Consider the following 22848-nt stretch of genomic DNA (forward strand, 5'->3'; position numbering starts at 1 on the left):
CTTATCATGAAAAATACAAAAATAAAATAATAAAAATTGGTTCAGTTGACCTAACTTCAACCTACTTGATATCAAATGTACAGTGACACACAAACCATATAGAGAACATTAGGTGTTACCTTCACTAGGCAGTTACCCTCCTCTTCAGCATTTAATAACAATTAAGTTAGGTTGCCAATCTCATAAGACTCCAGTACCTCAATTCTTAAAGTTTTTCATCCAGTTACCTCTTACTCCTAGCTGTTGTAAGTCTTTCATGACTTCATCTGCCCATCATCCCTCTTGTATGCTAAGATGATGTGTTCTGTTGGATATTCTCACAATCACAGCTTTGGCTTGAAGATTTCAGAAATGATAGTAATATGTCTTGTACATCATTTTCTATAATTCTTTGTTCTTATTGCCTAACCTGTAAGTGCCTCTCGCAAGACAAGTGTTACGAATAATAGTTTGACAAATGTGTGGAACTTGGGCAGCTGCACCAAAGTACATTACTGGATAATTTGAGCATTCTACTTGCAATACAGAATCTTGTAAACACATTTATCCTCGCTGAATCCTTGATACACATGTGCAAAACTTTGACTGCTAATGGTGACAAACAAATTTAACAAACATTTTGACTCAAATGTTAGTGGTGTACAAATTTATGAAATATTTTATGTGAATTAGAGTGGAAAGGGCATTAAGGAAGAATTATATTCTTCTTCAGATTTCACTTTATTTGTGTACCAGAAACAACCTAACACTGAAAATAGCATCCAAAAGTAAATATACCAATGACAGTTGGAAAGCCAGTTCCTAACTCATCACTGCTTATATTCTTGTTAATGAAGCTGTGAAATATGTATAGATTCTGTCTGTTGTAACTGAAGTTCTCAGTCATTATTTTCAATTCCTCCAGTTAAAAAAAAAATGTAAAATTTTGTTAAAGTTATTGCTGGCCAGGAAGAAATTGCATTTATCCTGTCGCACTATTGGAATCCATGATTCATCTGCTTTTCAGCACCTCATACATTAGAGGAGAAGATGTCAGAAAAGCCACCACCAGGATTTCCTGGGTTAGAGACCATCCTTCCTCTTCTATTGACAGCTGTTCATGAGGAGAAATTAACACTGGAGGTACGTAAATGACATAAAATATTGGTTACTTATGATTTTACTGTCATTACTTATGTCTATTTATGTAGCAGAAAGGGGAAGAAAACTTTGAACTCTATTGACCATGGCACTAAATCGTGAAAATTCTTATCATAAAAATAATGCATTCAGTAGATCATAAAATTTCAAGTTTCAAAGAGTTCATACATATGCACACATTTTGCTCTTAAGAATATGTATAATGTTGTGGTTGTTCTTTTATTGACATTAAAGACAACAGTAAACATAAGAAGAAAGCTCACTGTGATGTTTATATTTCTGACTGCTGATCTCGCTTCCCAAATGGATAGAAGTGGGACATTTCTTGGTGTTTAACACACATAGTTTCTAGTAAAATGGCTTTCTGTAGTTGATGTTTAATCTATGCCACTGAGATCCTTTGGGCAGTGCTCAGTGTGCCAAGAACAACTAGCAAACTCACTTAGAGAAGCTGAAAATTTATTTATTAGAGTTATATATCCAATAAACTTCCCAGCTGTTTTTATTGATTCTGCTGTTCCATGTAATTGAACATAAATTTAAATCACACCCACATTTTTCCTTCATAATACTGATCTGTCTTTCTTTTTTCTCGGTCAGTCTGAAGGTAAAAGTCCTACAGTCGTTCTGATTATTCAGTTTTAGCCACATTCTCTTGTCTATATTCCACCAGTCCCATAGGCCAGAAAAAGTGATCAAAACTGAATAAGTCAGACTAATTGTTATTGTTCACTCATTAAACAACACAAAAATCCCTCCGTGTGATAAAATTCAACCAGGTTACACACCATATCGCTTGGGTGAAGTGGCAGAGGTTTGGAGACAGTAGCAATGGCTCACATCTTGTATTCTCTCCTATCCTCCACAAACACACTATTAGAAAACTTGGCTTAAAACTGTGAATATCTTGCCTGTGTACATGGCTAGTAGTCCCTACTAAATTTAGCACAATATCTTTGTATCTTTGTACAAGAGAAATCTCACAACTAAATTTTGTGCAGCTGTGTCTGGCAATTACTACTCACACCTCCCAGAAACCCTAACCAAATGTAGCCACGCATGCACTGAAACTCTTACATAACCTCTGTGCTGTTCTGCTCCAGTGACATTGATATGCCGTTCTGCTCCAGTGACATTGATATCCCGTTCTCATTCCAGACCAATACCCACGTAGGAAAGAATGGTACATCCATATTAAATATAGTAAGGAAAGTTCTGGTTGATTGTGAGTACTTCAGGACTATAGGAGGCCACTGAGCAAATACCAGGAGTCAACAGCTAACAGTTTGGAGGGAGACAGCAGGTCTGCAGGATAGCAATGCAAGAGGGAGAGCCAACAGGTATTCGGGCTAAGCATGCCGCATACGGGCACCAAAGCCAGTAATTTCATGTGGTAAATAATGAAGATGGTGTGGAAGTGTGGATTGGGAAGGGAGGAGGGGGTGTGACAGGAAAGAGGAAGGATAAATTGTTGAGTAGAGATGTGGGAGTGGGAGCAGTGGGTTCATAGGCATTGACAGCACAAGGATTACAGGAGTGAATGGTGTGTTGGAAGGTTAACTCCCATCTATGTAGTTCATGAAAGTTGGTGCTGGGAGCAGGATCCAGATGGCATGGCTTTTGAAACAGCCATTCAGCTTGAGCTGCTTGTGCTCGGCAGTGTATTATGCCAGTGGATGGTCACCTCAGTTCTTGGTCACAGTGTGGTTGTGGCCATTCATTCTGGCAGAGAGCTGGTATGACATGACTGCTTTCACAGATGGCCCTGTATGTAATGGGATAGGCTTACTGTAGCTTGTTACCAGATTTTTTTATGCAAGCTAGCGATGTTATCATTCTTTTTTTTTTTTTTTTTGGGCCTGTCAATGAATCAGCGCCTCTGTTATTTGGTGAGTGATCCCCATTTCTTGTAAAATATTTAATATAATAAATTACTGAAAAATTGCATAAGTAAATAAGTCAGAATTTTAATTTTCTGACTAGTGATTTATATATCACAGTTGTGAACTCCTGATTGTCTATAGCTGAAATGAAACGGTTACACTCAGCTGTTAGTGGCTGCTGTTCTATCAGAACACAAATATAGGTTTTTAAATGAGCTCTTGGATAATTAATGTCACAAATTTATGTTTCACAGTATAGGGAACAGTAAATAGCCACAAACTTTAAAACAACTGCTCAGTCAGCTTAACTGTGGTAAAAGTAAGAATTTACCCCAAATAAAGAAAAATTAAAAACTCAGATGAAACAATTCACTAAATTCACAAATGTGTTAGAAATGGACAGTTTAGTAGTGATATGATAAGTCAAGACTCAATATGACAGTGTTGTGTTGCTAATTTTGCTTAACTATTCCTGTTTTATTGCATTGTTATTTAACTGCACTTGGCTTCAGTAGATACAGCAGAAGACTGATATGATGTGCATTTTGATATAATGCAGTATAAAGTATGTTCTCCAAAATGAAATAAAATTCATGAATGATTTTTTCACTCTCAGCATATTTTTTAAACTTCAAAAAAATCATGGGGTCTTTCTGTAGTATAATTTACTGCTGCAACCTCCAAGCTCTCTAAATATCAACCAAAATAAATGGATGTAATTACTCAACTTTTAGTTTATCATAAGCATACCAGGATTGTTGGTGGACAGAAACTATGAATACACATCTCATAGTTAACATTGTGATGCAGTCAACAAAGTGAATATGCAGCAAATTATTCATTTGTTGTCTAGATTCCTGTGTGCTTGTCATGATGTCACAGAAATGGAAAGTGTATTCTGTGAGTGTGTTGTGCCTGAAGGGACAATTGGGGGATGGGTGAAAGAACAGAATAAACTTTCATAAACACAATTGAAAGTGATGGGGGGAATGGACAGAAAAAGGACTAAACTAGGAAAAGGCAGTGAAGTTGATGAATGCCTTTACATTGGGTTTTTAATAAAGAAAAGTGTAGGTCTGAGCCAATTATTAAAGTGCAAGCTAAAAAATTTCACTTTGATTTACATGACAACAAATATTTTATATCTTGTGATGGATGGTTTTCAAAGCGGAAATGTCACCAAGGAATCTGCTAGTCAACCATTGAAGTAGAAGCAAGATGTTGTGATAGTGAATCTGCTTCACAGTTTCCTGAAAGCCTACACAAAGTAATGGCAGATGGAAATTTAAATGATCGTGAAATGTATAATTGTTACGAAATGGCATTTTATTATCAGTTGCTTCCAATCACAACTCAAAATAAAAATTTAAAAAATCAGGAAATAAGAGGATTTGAGATTGAGTAAGACAGAATAACCCTCCTCTTTGGCCCAAATAAATCAGGTAGCCGTAAGCTGAATCTTTTTTTGCATAGGTCAGAGGTTGAGATGTTTAAAGTATGTAAACAGGTACCATTACAATTCTGTTACAGGCAGTTAAAGAATGCTTGGATGATACGTGACATTTTCACCAGTTTGTTTCAACAAGTGTTTCTACCTTTGGTGAGAAAGCACCTGCATCACTTAAGCTGAGAGAAGCAGCTCTACTAATCCTTGATCAAATGTCCATCTCATCTACCTGAGGATGTGTTGCAATCAGAAGATGGAAAAATCAAAACTTTGTTTTTGCCAAGAAACATGACAGCATTACTTCAGCTGCTGGATCAAGGCATCATATGAGCATTTAAGGCTCATTATCACCATGGACTGCTCACTTAAATAGTAAGTTCAGATGGAGAAATAGAAGTGTTCTTGAAATCTGCAAACCTTAAGAGTATTGCATCTTCAATAGGTCTGACATGGCAAACCATCTGTCTGACCATTATTTGGAGTTGAAACAAGTGTTCCATTGAAGAAAATGCAACAGATGAATGCTGTAGTGACATAGATTTCAACAGCAGTGACGAGTGGTCTGCATATAGTGTTCTACAGTGCAATATTGATCTTGAAACTTGAAATGTTGAATAATTGTTCACAATGAAGAAGTAATTTTGAAGATTGTAGATGATAAGTGCATCATGGATGTGGTTCGAAATGAGAGTAGTGAAGCATTCTAGGGTGAGGATGATGAAGCTCAAAAAGAATGTATAGATGATGATCCCTGTATGCGCTACATATTAAAAACTAAAATATGTCTGAACAGGCCTTGGAAGGCCCAACAGGGCCGCCGTGTCATGCCCACAGGCATCAATGGATGTGGATATGGAGGGGCATGTGGTCAGCACACCACTCTCCCGGCTGTATGTCAGTTTACAAGACCAGAGCCACTACTTCTCAATCAAGTAGCTCCTCAGTTTATTTCACAAGGGATGAGTACACCGCGCTTGCCAACAGTGAATGGCAGACCGGATGGTCACCCGTCCAAGAGCTAGCCCAGTCCGACAGCACTTAACTTCAGTGATCTGACGGGAACCGGTCTTACCACTGCGGCGAGGCCATTGGCACATGCTACATATTGGATAATATAAATAAAATGATTACATTGATGGGGAGAAAAAGTGAACCAAACAAAATTGAGTTGTCGCACCTGATGAAAATAAAAAAATGTGCACTAAAACTGTGTGGAATTATCCATAGAAGAAAGCTGACTGTCTTCTTTAACGTAGTGGAATAGTGACATACTGCAACTTCCTGGCAATGTTATCAAGTATCATACTGTACTTGGTGGTTTTCTTTGTATACTAATTTAAAACTTGCATTATTTGTTTGGTCAACGTTTGAGTGAAGTTTGTTAAATTGCTGTACCCTTTTTGGCTAGTTTCTGAAATGCTTTACTTCTAATGTTCTTTAAATTTAAAAACAGTGTAGTATAGTATGCATAATATTGCATTGTGTGTTCTTCCTGACTTTCCATTTGTAGTTTGTCATTACCAGGTTCACTCTCAATATACCGTGGGCACGAGAGTAAAGAATGTTTCCCAACAACTGCGTTATCTCAGGATTCTACTGATTTCCCTTGAATGAAATTCTTTTCAAATTGTCTAAGCCCATAAAATAATGTTCAAGTTTCTGTGACCCTGTTAAATATTGGATGCTCAAATGTTCCTAAGTTGTGGATGCAATTTACACTGGTTGAATCAGTCTTTCCTTCTCAACCCATCCGATAAATCTCACCTGACCCAGGTTTCTGGGTGAGTTTTCTGAACTGTACCCTTTTCCCTAAACTCTCCAGTCCTTTTCCTTCATCCCTCCTCCTTCCCCTTCAACTGTGTAAGAAGAGGGAGCCACTGGCTCCGAAAGCTTGTAAAAGTTAAACCTTTTAGTGTGTATTCTCCTGCTGCCGCTTGGTGAGTAGATTTTTTTTATCTATCCATTTACATTATACAGGGTGAAGAAAAAATTGCACATTCAGGCTTCGCAGCGAGACTCTTCACATGCCAGCAATAAAAAAAATGTCTTTCACAAAATTTCATCTGGCGAGTACATCCGGTAGAAAAAGGACATTAAAGACTGGCAATCTGGCAACACTGTAACCACATGTATGGTAACTACCTCTCTCAGCACATGTTAGTCATACTCTACAGTTAGTGCAGTGGATAAAGTTTTGGGTTAGCATGCAGGAGGTCGATGGTTCGATCCTGGCTTGGGCGAAGTTTCTTTTTTCTTTTTCTTTCCTTTTTATCCCCTTTTCCCCCCTCTTTTTTTCTTTTTTCCTTTTTTTCCTTTTTTTCTTTTTTTCCTTTTTTTTTCCTTTTTTCTTTTTTTCCTTTTTTTCCTTTTTTTCCCTTTAATTTCGTTCTGACATTTCATACTGTAATATACAGCGTTTCTTGGTCAAGTGTATCCTAAATTTACAATGTTTTGTAAAGCTGAACATAACAAATACATGGTTAGACAAATAAGAAATAGACAGTTGAAACAAATGCCCTGTCATAAGACAGAATAACTGCAAAAACAATATCAATTTCTAGATGCTAAAGATGACAGCACATTACAATAACACATCTACTTATCATTTATCCTACATGTAATATGAGCACTCAGATGTCGCACATTAGCAACCAGTGACAATAATAATGTCCATATTAATGACGGCATGACCTTTACAAAAGAATACATTGTCCTCAAAACAACAGATGCTCAAAGTGACCTCCTCACTCATCCAAACATTGTGCAATCCTTTGCAGCAAAGCTGCGTCCACAGTAACAAGAGCAGCATGAACAAGCGCTGCAAATTTTTCCACATTTCTTGGCAGAGTAGAGCACACGGGCTGCTCCTGGTGTCCCCACAGGAAGAAATCCAGGGGATTTAGGTCAGATGAACGTGGTGGCCATACAACTGGACCTCCACGTGCAAGCTATTTCCCTGGAAATATCCTGTCCAGATACTGTCACACATTAATTCCAGAGTGTGGAGGTGCATTCATGTTGGAACCATATCCTCTGTTGAACATGTAGTAGAACATCAGGCAGATAGTTTTAAAGGAATGCACGATACCTTTGTGCAGTCAACTGGTCAGGCAACATGTAGGGGCCCAAACACCTGTTGCCCTATATTCTGGCCCAGACGTTGATACCAAAGCAAACTTGATATCCATGGTCGTGGGTGACACCTGGGTTAACCTCTCACCAATGGTGGGCATTGTGATTGAAGACACCCTCACAAGTGAATGCTGCTTCATCCAACCATATTAGGGTGTTCATGGTCATCGTATGCTTCCTGTTATCCTTGGAAGCATTCGCTGAATTGCATCCACTGGTGGTGATGTGCAGGATGCAGGTGTAGCATGAAAGCATAATGATAGGGGTGCAGCCCATTCTCCTGTATCACATTAACGACTGTGCATTATGAGACATGCAGCTGCCTTGCTATGCTACGTGTACTTCACTGATGTTCCTGGTGTATGACATCCAGAATAGCTTCCTTAGTAGCTCGAGTATGGCGAGTCTGTGGGTGACCTCTGTCACGGGATGGTGGAAGGACAGACCCTGACTCCCGAAGGTGCAGCTCCACACGATGAAACGCATTTTTATCTGGATGGCGTCCACAAGGATATCTAGCAGCATATTCATGAGTGGCAGTACCAGCCCAGTTATCTGATGCACCAAGGACCAGAAGCATATCCACATATTCATCATTTGTGTATGCCAAACGTCTGCCACACTGGTTTAGAGGTTTACAATGGAGAAAATTCAATATGTGTACGCATGTACATTGGAGTCTGTCATGGGCGTGTTACTCCGTTCACAACTAGTCCCTGTCTGGTGGACAGTGCATACAGTATAAACACGCCATCAGTCCTGCGCGCTTTTCCATCTAATGCACATTACCCCTCTGGCACTGACAGATATTGTTCTGCACGATTCATCCTGACACCATTAATTGTGAAATGTGTGATTTCAAATTACACTGTTTCCCTAATCGTAATAGACATGATGTTTCCACAATCCTAATTATAATAATGCATTGAGATATGTACTAAACAGTATGTGGTTACCAGACTCAGTGTTGAAAGGCATAATTAGTGGGACCTTGGTGATAACACATACAAATAGTAATCAAATTTGAACATATTCAAAAATCACATTGCTAGTCCCACTGGTAACGTAAGGCCCTAACGAAATATAATGGACCTGAACGAGGCAAGAATAATAGTTGGTACTAATCTATGGCATCATTGGAGGAGGGTACAAAGAAAACAGGTTTCGCATCTAGTAGATGAAGTGGTGCGAATAAATTCATGCCCGTGATGTGCAAAGGGCTTTTTTCAAAGCTGACTCATCTTCCATTTCTACAATTGTAGTATATAAGTGCAAATATTTTCTAGAGGTCCTGCTGCAATCACTGTAGATGATGAGGATGCCAGATACCATACCACCTGGATTATATTTAGCAAATAAAAAGCATATGCCTCAACCCTGGATTGAACCATCGACCTCCTGCATTACTAACCAAACACTCTATCCACTGCACCAACTGTACAGTGCTCCTAATTTGTGCTGACAGAGGTAGTTACAATACATGTGGTTACAGTGTTTCTAGATTGCCAGTCTTTAACATCCTTTTTCTGACGGATGTACTCACGGAACGAAATTTTGTGAGCTGCAGAGAGAGACATTCTAATATAACAACAGTTTCATTACAGAAGATTTTCCCTGTCTATTTCAGGACTCTTTAAACTCAGGAGTAAGACTTTTAAAGCTGAATGTAGAGATGTAATAACCACGTTTTCTATGTATAACCTATTATTAATACGCATAATTTGGAAACCCATATGGTGACAAGTGATGGGGTGAAGTGATAATGACCTTCCCCAGTTACCTCTACGACTGAGTTACATCAACCGTGTTGACTCATTTTGCTGTAATATAGATCAAATTAATGATTTAACATTTAAATAGTTGGTGGCATAAAGAAAATACAGTGTTCTCCTTTTATACACTAATTTCATTCACTAAAAATAAGTATTTACCAGATTAAAGAAAGCCTAGCCACATCCTTCAGACACTAGTTTCTTCATGCTAAGCCATTAAAATTTTAGGTTTAATTTGTTGATGTGGCATCATAAGTAGCCTGCTTGTTATGTATGGGAACATGGAAGAAGAGATGAGAAAATCAAGTAAAGTATTACTTCGAACCACTACTATATTTCCATTCACACACTTACTTGTATTTTCTAATTAAGAACTGGACAATTTTATGAGGTAATTGTATGATTACAGCTGTGCATTTATGAGATGATGTTTGCTGTATTTTTAACTGCTGCAAAACTAAATAACATGAACTGAAATTTTTCAGGACCTTATTGACAAGTTTCATCGGAACCCACGCCGCATCTTCAATCTTCCTGAGCAGCCAAATACTTATGTAGAAGTGGACATGACAGATGAATGGATCGTGCCTGAGGCAATGGCATACACAAAGTCTAAATGGACACCATTTGTTGGAATGAAAATGAGAGGCTCTGTGCACAGGGTGGTACTTCGGGGTGAAGTTGCCTATGTGGATGGACAGGTACTTTGATTTAAACGACAGTGAAGAGATAATATTTCAAAACATCAGTTTGTGTTTAATATCTTGTTATTAAAAATTAATTAAATAACAAAATGAAGTAATGTGCTACAACAGAGCAGCAGTATCTCATGATGGTGTTCCATTGCAGGTACTAGTCCCACCTGGCTATGGGCAAGATGTGAGAGAGTGGCAGACAAAGAAACATCCAGTTCCCACAATCCTTGAGCTTAGCAGGCCTCCATCTAGTCTAGATGACTACATTACCTCAGCTGAAAATTGTGTGCGTTTTGCGCCAGAGACATTTAAACTGGGTGATTTTTCTGATGGTGAGAACAAGCAAGCATTTGGTAAGTACATTGTCAAAAATGCTGTCTTTGGTTTGCATTATTTTAACTCTCTTTAGTGTAGAAAACACACCTAGAATTTTGTGTGTAAAACTTAAAATTCAATAGAAATAGCAGTAACTAGCGACCCTTCCTTGGCTTCACACATGTAGCACTAAATATATATGGCCTCGTGACTTGTTTGGCATAGTGGTAATAAGTTAAGAGAGGCATTCAGTAAGTAATGCAACACTTTTTTTTTTTCTGAAAACAGGTTGGTTTTATTCAGGATTCTAGTTTATGTGTTACTTCCCACTCTTTTGGCTATGAAATCCTATCTTTCAATATAATCTCCATTCAATGCAATGGCCTTATGCCACCTTACTCAGAAGACCTGTATGCCACCACTCTACTGGTTGCCATCTGAGCCAGTGTCTTACTGCATCATTAACCTCCCCAACATCCGTGTACTACTTCCCGTGGAGTGTGTCCTTCATTGGACCAAACATATGGAATTTGGAAGTCGTGAGATCCGGGCTGTAGGTGTAGGATGGATTCTGGGGTAAATCCCCCATACTCATACTCTTTTTGGAGATGAAGCATCTTTTTAATGAAAATGTGCTCCACCTAATTTATCACGTTGAAGTATTTCGCTATTATGAAAAGGAAAGTTGCTGCTGAGTCACAGGTAGGCACAAAAAAAAGACCGTCACAGATAAAGCTTTCAGCCATTAAGGCCTATCTGCAACTCAGCATCTCCACTACATGGTGAGTGGCAAATTTCCTAGTCATAATACTGTTACATTACATCCTGGACTTTCTATTGTTTGAAGTATTTCACTTGCAGTTTTGACCTGATCAGTTGGGTCATGAAACAAATGTGGAAGGGCAGCTGTAAAATTGTGTGGGAGATAAAACAATTTCGATAATGCTACAGGAACAATCGTTATAAACAATGTAAAGCAACTCCAATGTCGAAGTGGGTAGAAAAATAGAGAGATGTTCAATCTTATGGTGGTACTACTGCATTTGTGGGCCACATACTTACAGGTACAGTAAAGAAGATAGAGGAAGGAGATGTAGGATTAAGATCAGAATAAAAGCTTAGAGAGATTAAAAAAAGTTAACATGGACAGATTAGGAAGGAATAGAAAGGTGACTGGAGAAGTGGAAGGCTGTTATGGCGGGGGGTGGGGGGGGTGGATGTCGGATGTCAAATGGGGGATGGAAATAATGAGTGGAGCAACAAGTGAAGGATGGGGGCCAGTTTAAATTGAGTAAGAACTGGACAGTTTACTTCGCTAGCTACAGTTTGGTGATTGTTAGTGTGTTATCTGTATTAAAAGTGATTGCACATGTCCCTTTATAAACTACTAGTTGAAAAATACCCACTTTGCTTGATCTTCATTTTAATTTGTTTCCTGAGAATATTACAGATCACTTGAGAACATTCTAGAACAATTTTCATACATTTATCTTTAATTTTGGATGTAAAGTGGTCAGTATATCACAATAAATGGTAATACCATCAGTTGTGTGTCTAAAGCCCGTCATTCAAATTCGACCAGTGTCAGTGATCCACTGCACCAGTATCAGGCCCCTCTATTGGCAAATATTCATTCTGTAACAAAGTTCCCATATTATTCCCTGTCATGGCAATATGGAAAAGTAGTTACAGGACCAATATTTGCCAGAGAGGGGCCTGATGATGGCACAATGGATCACCAAAACCAGTTGCATTTGAATAGAGATTTTTCGACATGCAACTATAGGTGTTCCCATTAATCCTCACATTCTAGAATATTCTTGAAATATATTTCACTTCAGTCAGTATCACTTTTCCATGATCTGCTGTAACCCGTCTCCAAATGTATACTGACACATGCATGTCATGGTCACTTGTATATACATTCTTCTGAGCTGGAATGTACCTCCATGACAGTATGATAATGGAATGTCAGAGAACACTCTAAAATATTCTAGAACATTCTGAAATGTCCTCGAACCTTCTGGAACTTAAGTGCTCGTTTTTCCCGCATGCCGTTCGAGAGTGGAACGGTAGAGAGACAGCATGAAGGTGGTTCATTGAACCCTCTGCCAGGCACTTTATTGTAAATAGCAGAGTAATCATGTAGGATAGTCTGTATCATTTTGTAACATTCTGGCCAGTTTCAGCCACTGTGCCACTCAATTCCTGGCTGCCCCAGTGACTTCCCATAAGTCCACTGGGGTGGTGCCCTATGTTGCCCTGTGTCGTGCAGTCATCAAGGGTACACATGTGGGCGTGCATGCACTCTCGCTGTCTCGCTCTCTCTGCAAAAAGCAAATTTATGTACAATTTTAGCTTCATCGATATTACATGGAAACATCAGTTAAAATATTCACAGTGACAACTTAATATGTAACAGAAATTGCAAATGTTATTCATGCCGATCACAAGATAAAGGAATGTGCACTGTCTGAATAGATGAAATGGTACCATTGAGGGCCATTGTACACGCACACATCTGAAATGCGAAGCATGGCCAAATGAAGTGAGTCACTATTCATAAGGATTCATTAGGCATGAATTATAACATTCTCATACGTTATTTCCCAATTTTACATTACCAGAATCGAAAAGGTGACTTCTGATGACTGATTCTGATTTGTATTATGTTCTTTTGTTTGCAGAAGTCATAGTGTTAACAACAGTGAGCTTTTACAGCAGAGCAAACTTGGTGATTAAGAAAGGGAATCAGCCCCAAAGTTCAAACAAAACATTTAGCTCAAGTTGTCTTTTTGTGTTTTGCACTTTGCATGCAATCATGTTCTGTAGTAATTGATTATATTTTTGTTACATAAATATACTTCCATAAAAAAGGGTGACAAATGGTTTTTAATTTTACAGGATGGACTTTGTAGATTTCGTCGCCTTAACCATTACCATTTCTTTAAATGTGAGTGTTAGCTAATTTTATAAATCTGTGTAAATAAAAATGTAAATGTTCGTATGTTCAAAATCTTAAGTGTCTGAAAGTTCTTCACCTACTGCTTTCAAATTTTGACACAACATAGCAGGTAAATGCAAGCATTTTTACATATCTATTTTTATACATAGGTCACATACAAATAAATATGTAATACACACTGAAGCGCCAAAGCAACTCTTATAGGCATGCGTATTCAACTGCAGAGATATGTAAACAGGCAGAATACTGCACTGTGGTCAGAATGCCTACATAAGACAGCAAGTGTCTGGCGCAGTTGTTCGATCAGTTACTATTGTTGTGTTGGCAGGTTATCAACATTTCAATGAGTCTGAATGTGGTGTTACGGTCAGTGCATGAGCGATGGGTCACAGTATCTATGAGGTAGCAAAGAAGTGGGGATTTTCCCATATGACAATTTCACTAGTGTACCATGAATATCAGGAATCTAGTAAAACATCAGATCTCAAACATTGCTGCTGCTGGAAAAAGATCTTGCAAGAACAGTACCAGTGATGACTGAAGAGAATCGTTCAATGCGACAGAAATGAAACTACTTCACAAATTGCTGCAGATTTCAATGCTGGGCCACCAACAAGTGTCTGCGTGCAAACCATTCAATGAAACATCATCGATATGGGCTTTCAGAAACCGAGGCCCACTGGTTGACCCTTGATGACTGCATGACACAAAGCTTTATGCCCTGCCTGGGCCCATTGCACCGATATTGGATGGTTGAGGACTGGAAACATTGCCTGGTCGGACGAGTCTCGTTTCAAATTAGATGGATGTGTACGGGTATGGAGACAACCTTGTGAACTTACAGAGGTCAGCAAGGGGACTGTTCAAGCTGGTGAAGGCTCTGTAATGGTGTGGAGTGTGTGCAGTTGGAGTTATATGGGACCTCTGATACGTCTAGACATGACTCCAACAGGTGACACTTATGTAAGCATCCTATCTGATCATCTGCATGGATTCATGTCCATTGTGCTTCCTACAGACTTGGGCAATTCCAGTAGGACAATGCAACATGTCACACATCAAGAATTGCTACAGACTGCATCCAGGAACACTCTCCTGAGTGTAAGCACTTCCGCTGGCCAACAGACTCCCCAGACATTAACATTATTGAGTATATCTGGGGTGCCTTGCAATGTGCTGTTCAGAAGAGATCTCAACCCCCTCGTACTCTTACAGATAGATGGACAGCCATGCAGAATTCATGGTATCAATTCCCTCCACCAATACTTCAGACATTAGTTGAGTCCATGCCACATCTTGATGCGGCACTTCTGAATGCTTGTGAGGGATGTACATGATATTAGGCAGGTGTACTAGTTTCTTTGGCTCTACAGTGTATAAATGGGAAACTATAATAATGTATCATTTTATATGTGAAATTTGCCGGTCTTTACAAATCTTGAATCAAATATTCAAATATTAGGGTTCCCATGGAAAAAAACCACTTTAACCTTCAAATCACCTAGAAAATAACCTTCAAAGTCATGGCCACTAGTAGCAATGTGTGACCCTCTTTGCCACTTACAACGTTTAGATAAACCATTTTGCTGTTATCTCATCTCCATCCTTTGTTGTTCTCCACCATGGATTAAAATGGTGCACCCTGTGTATACAAGGTGGTCAGAAACAGTCTGCACAGCTTGTAATGGTGTTGCAGGGTAGATTACACCGAGAAATAATTGTTCAGAAAAAAATTAAGTATGTTTCACTGTTAGCAAGTTAATTAACATTGAAGTCAGCTAATCAGGCCATTGCGCACACAAATCAAGTGAACCACTATATACAGTTAGTGTGTCAGTTGTTCTCAAAGTGTAGATGACAGTGCATGAGACAGCTCTGCCTTTGGCTCGGGTTCGATCTTTACTACTGCCCCACGTCTAATTTTTGTATCAGTCTCTTGCTTGGTTTGAGAAAACTAAATAAAGCATGTGTTTAGTGACACCATTTTTGTTGGGCCATTTGAATTTGCACTTTCAATGACCTGATTGGCTAACTTCAACATTAACTAACTTGGATCAGCAAAGTGTGTTGAATTTTTTCTTAACAATTATTTCTAAGCACATCCTACCTCCAACAGCCTCACAAACATTTCAGATTGTTTCTGACCACCCTATGTATAAAATACATAATACGAAAATGTTGTTGGCAAAATTCTTGAAAAGCTTTAACTTATCGCAAAGCTGTACAAGGTTAAAGTAAAGCACGATATCCATTTATTTTGTTGTTATTGTACTGGTGAATCTAATAAAATGTGTCATAGATGTGTATCTGCAGTAGTTTTCCAGAACATCCAGAGAAGCAAAGATTTTTGTAAAAGTAATTTTTTTTTTTTACTTTATATTAAGAATGTAGAAACATTTATGTCATTGTTAGCAACTGTTAGTGAGTTGTTTCAGTCATTTCCTAACCTTGAAAAGAGTTAGTTTTGTGTATTTTTCAGTAAAAAAACAGTGTATTTAAGTGAAATCACATAGTAATTGTTGGAGTTAGTAGAATATTTATGAAATAGGGATGCCTTTCAAATTTATGACAGAGGAATATGCTGGTATGGTGTTTATTTATGGGAAATGTGAGGGTAATACTACGGCTGCAGTTAACGAATGTTGTGTACATTATCCAACTCAGAGGATTCTGAATGCATGAACCATTATCGGAGTATTTTGCATGTTAAGGGAGACAGGTTCTCTACCTCTCGTTTATAATCAGTATGAGTGCTTGATGATGATGATGATGAATCAACACACATTTTATTGGACCAGGATGTCTAACTGGTGAGACATACTTAAAATTCCGAAGAAATGCCCCACTTGCTTGAAGATGTTACACTTGCTATGCGATTGCAAATGTATTTTCAACATGCCGGTGCACCTCCACATTTCACCAACGCTGTTACTACACATTTAATTGAACATTTTCCCCAGAAATGGATTGGTTGTGGTGCTACACTTCTGTGGCCACCCAGATCATCTGATTTAACATCATTTGATTTTTGTGTATGGGGATGGATGAAAGACATAGTTTATGAGCACAAAGTCAATATGCGTAAGGCATTACTTGCTCACATTGTGAATGAAATAGACAAAATTAAGAACAACCCTGTGAAACTGAAACGAGCAATAAAATCTGTTCATACACATGCAACTAAATACACTGAACTTGGTGGAGACATTTTTGAATATTTATTGTGAATGTAATGTTTTGTGAAACTGTATGTACACTGTACAACTTCCTGAGCTTTGTTTTTTCTGGTTTAACTTGATGAATTCACGTGTGCTATGGTATTATTAAAAGCAGATTATGACACATTCATACAGTTTCAGTTAACATTATTACAATTATTTTTCCAAAACTAAATTCTCTATAACTTCTGTTGAAAACTTTGTGCAATTGTCTGGAATTTAAAAAACAAATTGGGCTAAGTAGTTAATAAATTAAAAATTTTACGAAATTACATCTTTGCTTCACTGGATGTTCTGGAAAACTACTGCAGATATACATCTGGGACATGTTTTATTAGATTCACCAGATCAATGACAACAAAATAAATGGAAATCTTGCTTTACTTTAACCTCGTACAGTTTTGCTATGGCTTCATATTAGGAAGTTGTTAAATTTCAGGCAAAATCTTTTATTAGTCATAACTCTGTGAGAGATTTTTTTTTCTCTGAGAAAAGTAATGAGCCTGATTCTTTTTATCTACTAAAATCTCCCCTCTCTTCTTTGAACAATATTGTCCCCTTCAAAGTAGTTTCCTTCAGTACCTACACACCAGTGGAGTCATTGTTCCCAGTCTTAGTAGAAGTGCTGAAAGGCTTCACTTGGTAGGGGCTTTAACATGTCAGTCACACTCTTTTTAATGTTCTCCAGAGTCCCAAAATGACATCATATTAAGACATTTTTCAATTTTGGGAAAAGAAAAGCATCATAAGGTCAAATGAGTTTTGAGCTAAACAATTGAGACAGATGTGGCCGTGTGACATGGGCCATTGTCGTGGTGCAGCATCCACTTGCCTGCAATGTCTGGTGTCACTCAATTCACCCTTTTCTTAAGCCTTTGAAGAACATCATTGTAAAACACTTGGTTGAAAGTTTGTCCTGGTGGAATAAATTCACAAAAGCACATGTACATTTGACACTTTCGTTGGTTTTTGAAGATGGTCTCCCTGAGCAAAGTTAGTCATCAGCAAGTTCACAGCCTTCCAAAAATTATTTGTACCTGTTGATAACTTGTGCTGTTGATAAAGAATGTTCACCATAGACCTCTTTCAAATTTTCAAAGGTCAAACTTATGGGTACCCAAATTTAACACAAAACTTGAAGTTATAATGTTGTTCTAAATTCCGCTGGTCCATTTTTGTAATACACAACAAGAAAACATGTTCACTGATGCTACTGTCAGAAATTAAACGATGGCTGTATGATGCTGAAACTCAGACTGCGCTTTGGAAAGGGATCAACACACCAGTCTACACAAGTAGAGCAACACAGCATTGCAAGATCATTCACTGTGTCGTTAGTCTCATTACTTCTCTCTCACACCTCATATATCAAATGCCTATACATATTATAAGCACCTGCTTTCTGTTTTCTTGCTTTTTCATTGAACCAGACAGAGCAACAGCAGTGTGTGGCCAAGTACAGTTAGTGATGAAACAAATATGCTTTAACTCTCAAATTGGAATTTGCTGTAATTGTATTACATAAATTTCTCCCTTTTATTTTTCAGAAAAATATTCTAAGTTAATATCAGACATGGCTTCATCAAAACAACAAACTGGTTTTCCTGCTACCCATGATGGACTTGCTCCAATTGCAGCACCACAGCGAAGCATTTCTCCATTGCCCTTGTTGCGATACAAGAGTGACAGCATTCCCAATCTCCCCAGTGTTGTTCCTGGACAATCTTCATCATTCAGCCATGGGCTCACTGGTCAACATGTTCTTTCTGTCAGTATGTTCACTAAGGACCAGCTGAATGAAATATTCAATCTCGCACAGACACTAAGAGTGTTCGTGCAAAAGGAAAGACAGTTGGATCACGTATTACGGGTAACTTCCATTTTTGGGAACAAATTATGTGCATAGTATTGTTAGTTCCACATGTTGCATACTTTTTTTTTCTTTGTCATCTAAATATTATTAGTACATGATACAGTGTTTCTAGAAGAGTTCCTAAATTGTTCACATAAATGTAAGTAGTTTTAATTTATATATCCATAATAATATACCATTAATAGGAATTTTTTATATTTACCTCAACTCTTAGTCCAAAACGATTGATTTCTTGTGAAATGCTATCAACTAGAACACTTATTAAACCAACTTCAGTAACTGATATTCATTAACTCATTTCACTACCAAATAACAGGAGATCAAGAAGTTATTAAATGTCTGTAACTGCAGTGGGTTTGTAAGTGTAACTTTAGAACAACAAAGTTTTATAAAAAAAATGGTGAAAGTTGTTCAGTGAAAAATAGCATAAACTTCACTCCACAGTTTGGAACACTTACATCATTCCAAGTGTATCCAAATGACTTGTTACATGAAATAATCATGCAAAGGCCTCTGGTGGTGGTGTTTGCAGGTGTGTTGAAAGATGTTTTTATGTATCGGAGAACAAATACTGAAACATTATTATTGCAGTTATATTATTTTTGTGGTTAGTCAGATCTTACTTTTTGAATGTTCTTCACAACCATGTACATTTTTGTTTTTTGTTAATTTCAGGGGAAAGTAATGGCTTCCGTTTTCTATGAAGTGAGTACACGAACTAGTTGCAGCTTTTCAGCTGCAATGCAGAGGCTTGGTGGAAGAGTAATTTATATGGATGAGAGTTCTTCATCTGTTAAAAAGGGTGAAACACTGGAGGGTAAGCTTTTTATTTGTAATGGCTCTCATTAACTTGCTCAAAAGTTAATTATCTTAATAAACTGAGTAATTTGTTTTATATTCACCAGATTCGGTTCAGGTGATGGCTGGATATGCAGATGTTGTTGTCTTGAGGCATCCAGAACCAGGAGCTGTTTCTGTAAGTTACTAAAAGTACAACAAAAATTATTTCTGAACTAATCCTTGCAAAGGCCTCATTGTTGGTGCTGAAGGGAAATATGATTATTTTTTTTTCTATATGTTGCTATTGTTTAGTAATCTAATTTTGCAGATTTAGATCATTTTGTTACATATATGTTTATATTGACCATGTAGAACATTTTGAAGGTGTTGATTCTCATGTATGTCAATGATCTTCATTTTAGTACACATACAGTAGAATTAGTTCCTTTGCATATGATGTGAGTATAATAGTAAACCCCAACAGTGATAGAGGAGGGTTATTGGTTGGTTTTCTGCAAATGGTTTCTCTTAGTTTTAGAAAACGTGTTCAATGCAACACATCAGGGGGTACTACACCAGTAACAAATTTAAAGCATTAGCATTAATTAGGAAGCAAAGCAGGAGGATTGAAAATTTCAGGTGACAATTTGAGTTAGAAAAATCACATTTTAGAGCTTCTTAGACAATTTAGTTCAACCACTAGGCCACCCTATGGGGAATAAAAACCGTCTGAAATAGGGTATACTCTCTTCATAGAGGTGGTTTTATGTGGCAGACAGGCACACCAAAAAGTACACTGAGCTATCAAACTAAGTTCTTCAGATTTAGGAAAAAAACAAAACACATGCATACAATGCACAACTCACACACATGGCCACTGTTGTGGTGGGGTGTTGCTATCTGATTGCAGTGAGTAGTGGTCTCAGCTGGGCAATATAGTGGGGACATGGGAAAGGCATGGGGCAGAGAGGGGTCGGGATACGGGATAGTGGGGACATGGGAAGGCATGGGGCAGAGAGCGGTCGGGATACGGGATAGTAGGGTAGGGGTGTGAGAAAATGGTGTACTGCTCACCTGTGGGAGTGTGTAGGATGTGGTGGGGGCAGGATGATGGGCTGCTAGGTGCAGCATCAGGAGGCTGTGCTGCTGGGTGGGGCGGGGAGGGGGTTTGGGAGGGGGTGGTGGTGGTGGGGGTGCACTAATGGAGTAAAGTGGGGGGAGGAACAGATGAGATAGTCTGCCCTGGGCCTCTTTACACTGTTTTGCAGCAAATAACTGTTGTAATATCGAAACATGTTTTTAAATGATAGAAGAATTGTTTGATAAACAAATAATGAGTAATGTGATAGTAAAATAAAAAAAAAATACTTTCATCCACTGGAAGAATTGGCTTTATTGATATCCACAATATAAATTTTATATACAATATTCACCTGAAAATGACCATGCATTCACAAACCTAACAGTTGCTATCTACTCTGTTACAAGCCTACTGGATACATGGTGAGAAAAAATTATCTTTAATGGACGTGTAGGTCATGATCTGTCACTGCAAAAACCTTTTTTTTTTTTTTTTACATGATACTGACTTGATGTACATAATACTGGAAAGAAAAATGATAAAGATAGAAATGATGAGAAAATTACTCCTCATGAATCATTGCCTGAACATCTATCAGTTAGAAAAACAGAAAACTCTCTCTTTGGACTTGAAACTTAATAAAACTATTGACAAAAATAATCGGAGGATTGTTGATTATGAGGAGACAAAATGGAGAAATATTTTACATCATGTTTTAGATATTGCACTATCTTTAGCTCAGCATTATCTTGCTTTCTGCAGTTGCTGTGAAGGTGCTTCATTGGCAAATAGGAAATTTCTTAGAATTTGTGTAGTTGATAGTGAAATATGATGCGATGTTAAAAGAGCTTTGTTCGAAACTTGAATTCATTGGTGGGTCAAAGAGAGCACTGTCTTACTTCCCAAAATGGATACAAAATGATTTTCATCCAAAAAAAGTTAAGGAAAAGATTATTGCAGATATAAAAAAGACTAAATATTATGGAATAATTTGCAACAGTGCTCCTGATGAACCCAGAGCTGCCCCTATATTATCAAATAATTAGATATGTCCATGTGAAAGGCAACATTGTGGAAGTTCAAATATCCTTTTCAGTGTTTAATTATGTTGGGGGCGGGGAGACTGTAGAGGATACGTCAGAAGATATTCAATGGCAGCTGGAGAAAGATGGACTGGATATTGTGTTGTGTGAGGCTCGAGATTATGACAATGCTGCGTCAACGTCAGTTGTACATGGAGGAGAACAATGAAAAATTTGAGGATTTAGCCCAAAAGGTCTGTTCAGTCCCTGTGCTAATCCTTCTCTAAATCTTTGTGGTATTTATGCAGTCTCTAGCGTCACCTGTTTTGGAACCATAGAGAATTTATATTCTTCTTGTCGTCTATGTACGGATGAGAATTACTTGCATGGAGTGGGGAGGGAACAGGAAAAAGTTTGAAATGATTGTCTAATACTCAACAGAGTGCTCATTACAATTAAGTTAGTCATAAAAAGGAGACATGGAAGCAGTTGTGAGGTTTTTTAAAGGTATGAAGATCTATTCAAGGCAAACTACAATACTAGATCTGCAGCAAGCTTGTTCCTTCTAACTATATGTGATTTTACCATTGTGACATCAACTCTTGGCACATGATACTGCTGGAAGTAAATTTTTGTCCATTGGTATCTGCAATCTCTAAAACTGACTTTGGGTTAAGGACTGAAAAATTAAAAATTTTTGTGTGTTTTTAGTGAGGGAACAAACTAGTTATGAATGAGCTGTTAGTTTTGGCACTAAAAATGATATTATGTGGACATTAACAGTGTCTGACAAGGTAGGAGGACAAATAAAGACACTTTTGAAGTAGCTCCTGACACTGGATTATTGATTCAAAAAATATTTTATCAGTCAGTGTTTGAATGCAGAGACTGATGCACACAAGAATTGACACAACGATGCACAGCTGTGAAGGAAATTACCAAAACTTTCTAAACTGTTCAAACAAAATTTCTGCTTGAAGCTTCTGATGACACACTACCTGTAGTACTGGAGAATCTAGTTGAAAATTATGGCAAGCTTGAGAAGGAGCAGGCACTGTAAGAAATAGTAATGCATCGTAGGCAGCTACGTGCAGCCCACACAAATACGGATCTTGCTGCTGGATGGACAGCCCAAAAAATTTTTCAGTTTATTATTAAATGGGATTTGAGTGAATCATCACCATCTTCAGTTCTTACGATCCGCTACTTCTGGACCATTTGTGTCTCAATCGCATCTTGGGAGAGAAGCTTCCCCAAACTGAAACTAATAAAAAATTAACTTTGCTCTGAAATAAATAAAGGACGACTAGCCAGTCTGTCTATTTTATCAACTGAAAAAAAAAATTTCAAATGAAAAAGATTTTAAGTGGTGTTCAGGATTACAGAAAAATAAAGGCACAACATGTAGTATAACTTCAGTAATAACTAGTAGCTCATACTAAGGTCACAAAACTAACTGATATGGTTGTTCAAACTTTGTTTCCAGACATATAAAATAAAAGGTATTTTTTAAAATTCTATCCTT

The 22848-nt window shown here is 37.8% G+C and overlaps 1 protein-coding gene across 1 annotated transcript in view; it reads left to right on the top strand.

The window, feature by feature from the left end:
- Window positions 1-22848, top strand: part of LOC126260409 (CAD protein) — a 543685-nt gene that overhangs the window by 496890 nt on the left and 23947 nt on the right. The window contains exons 25-30 of the mRNA XM_049957741.1: window positions 1007-1122; window positions 9860-10075; window positions 10224-10422; window positions 18115-18437; window positions 19116-19257; window positions 19346-19416. Coding sequence (XP_049813698.1) covers window positions 1007-1122; window positions 9860-10075; window positions 10224-10422; window positions 18115-18437; window positions 19116-19257; window positions 19346-19416 — 1067 coding nt within the window. The remainder of the gene's footprint in view (window positions 1-1006; window positions 1123-9859; window positions 10076-10223; window positions 10423-18114; window positions 18438-19115; window positions 19258-19345; window positions 19417-22848) is intronic.

This window comes from Schistocerca nitens, chromosome 1 (genome assembly GCF_023898315.1).
Source record: "Schistocerca nitens isolate TAMUIC-IGC-003100 chromosome 1, iqSchNite1.1, whole genome shotgun sequence".
NCBI classification, from domain to species: Eukaryota; Metazoa; Arthropoda; class Insecta; order Orthoptera; family Acrididae; genus Schistocerca; species Schistocerca nitens.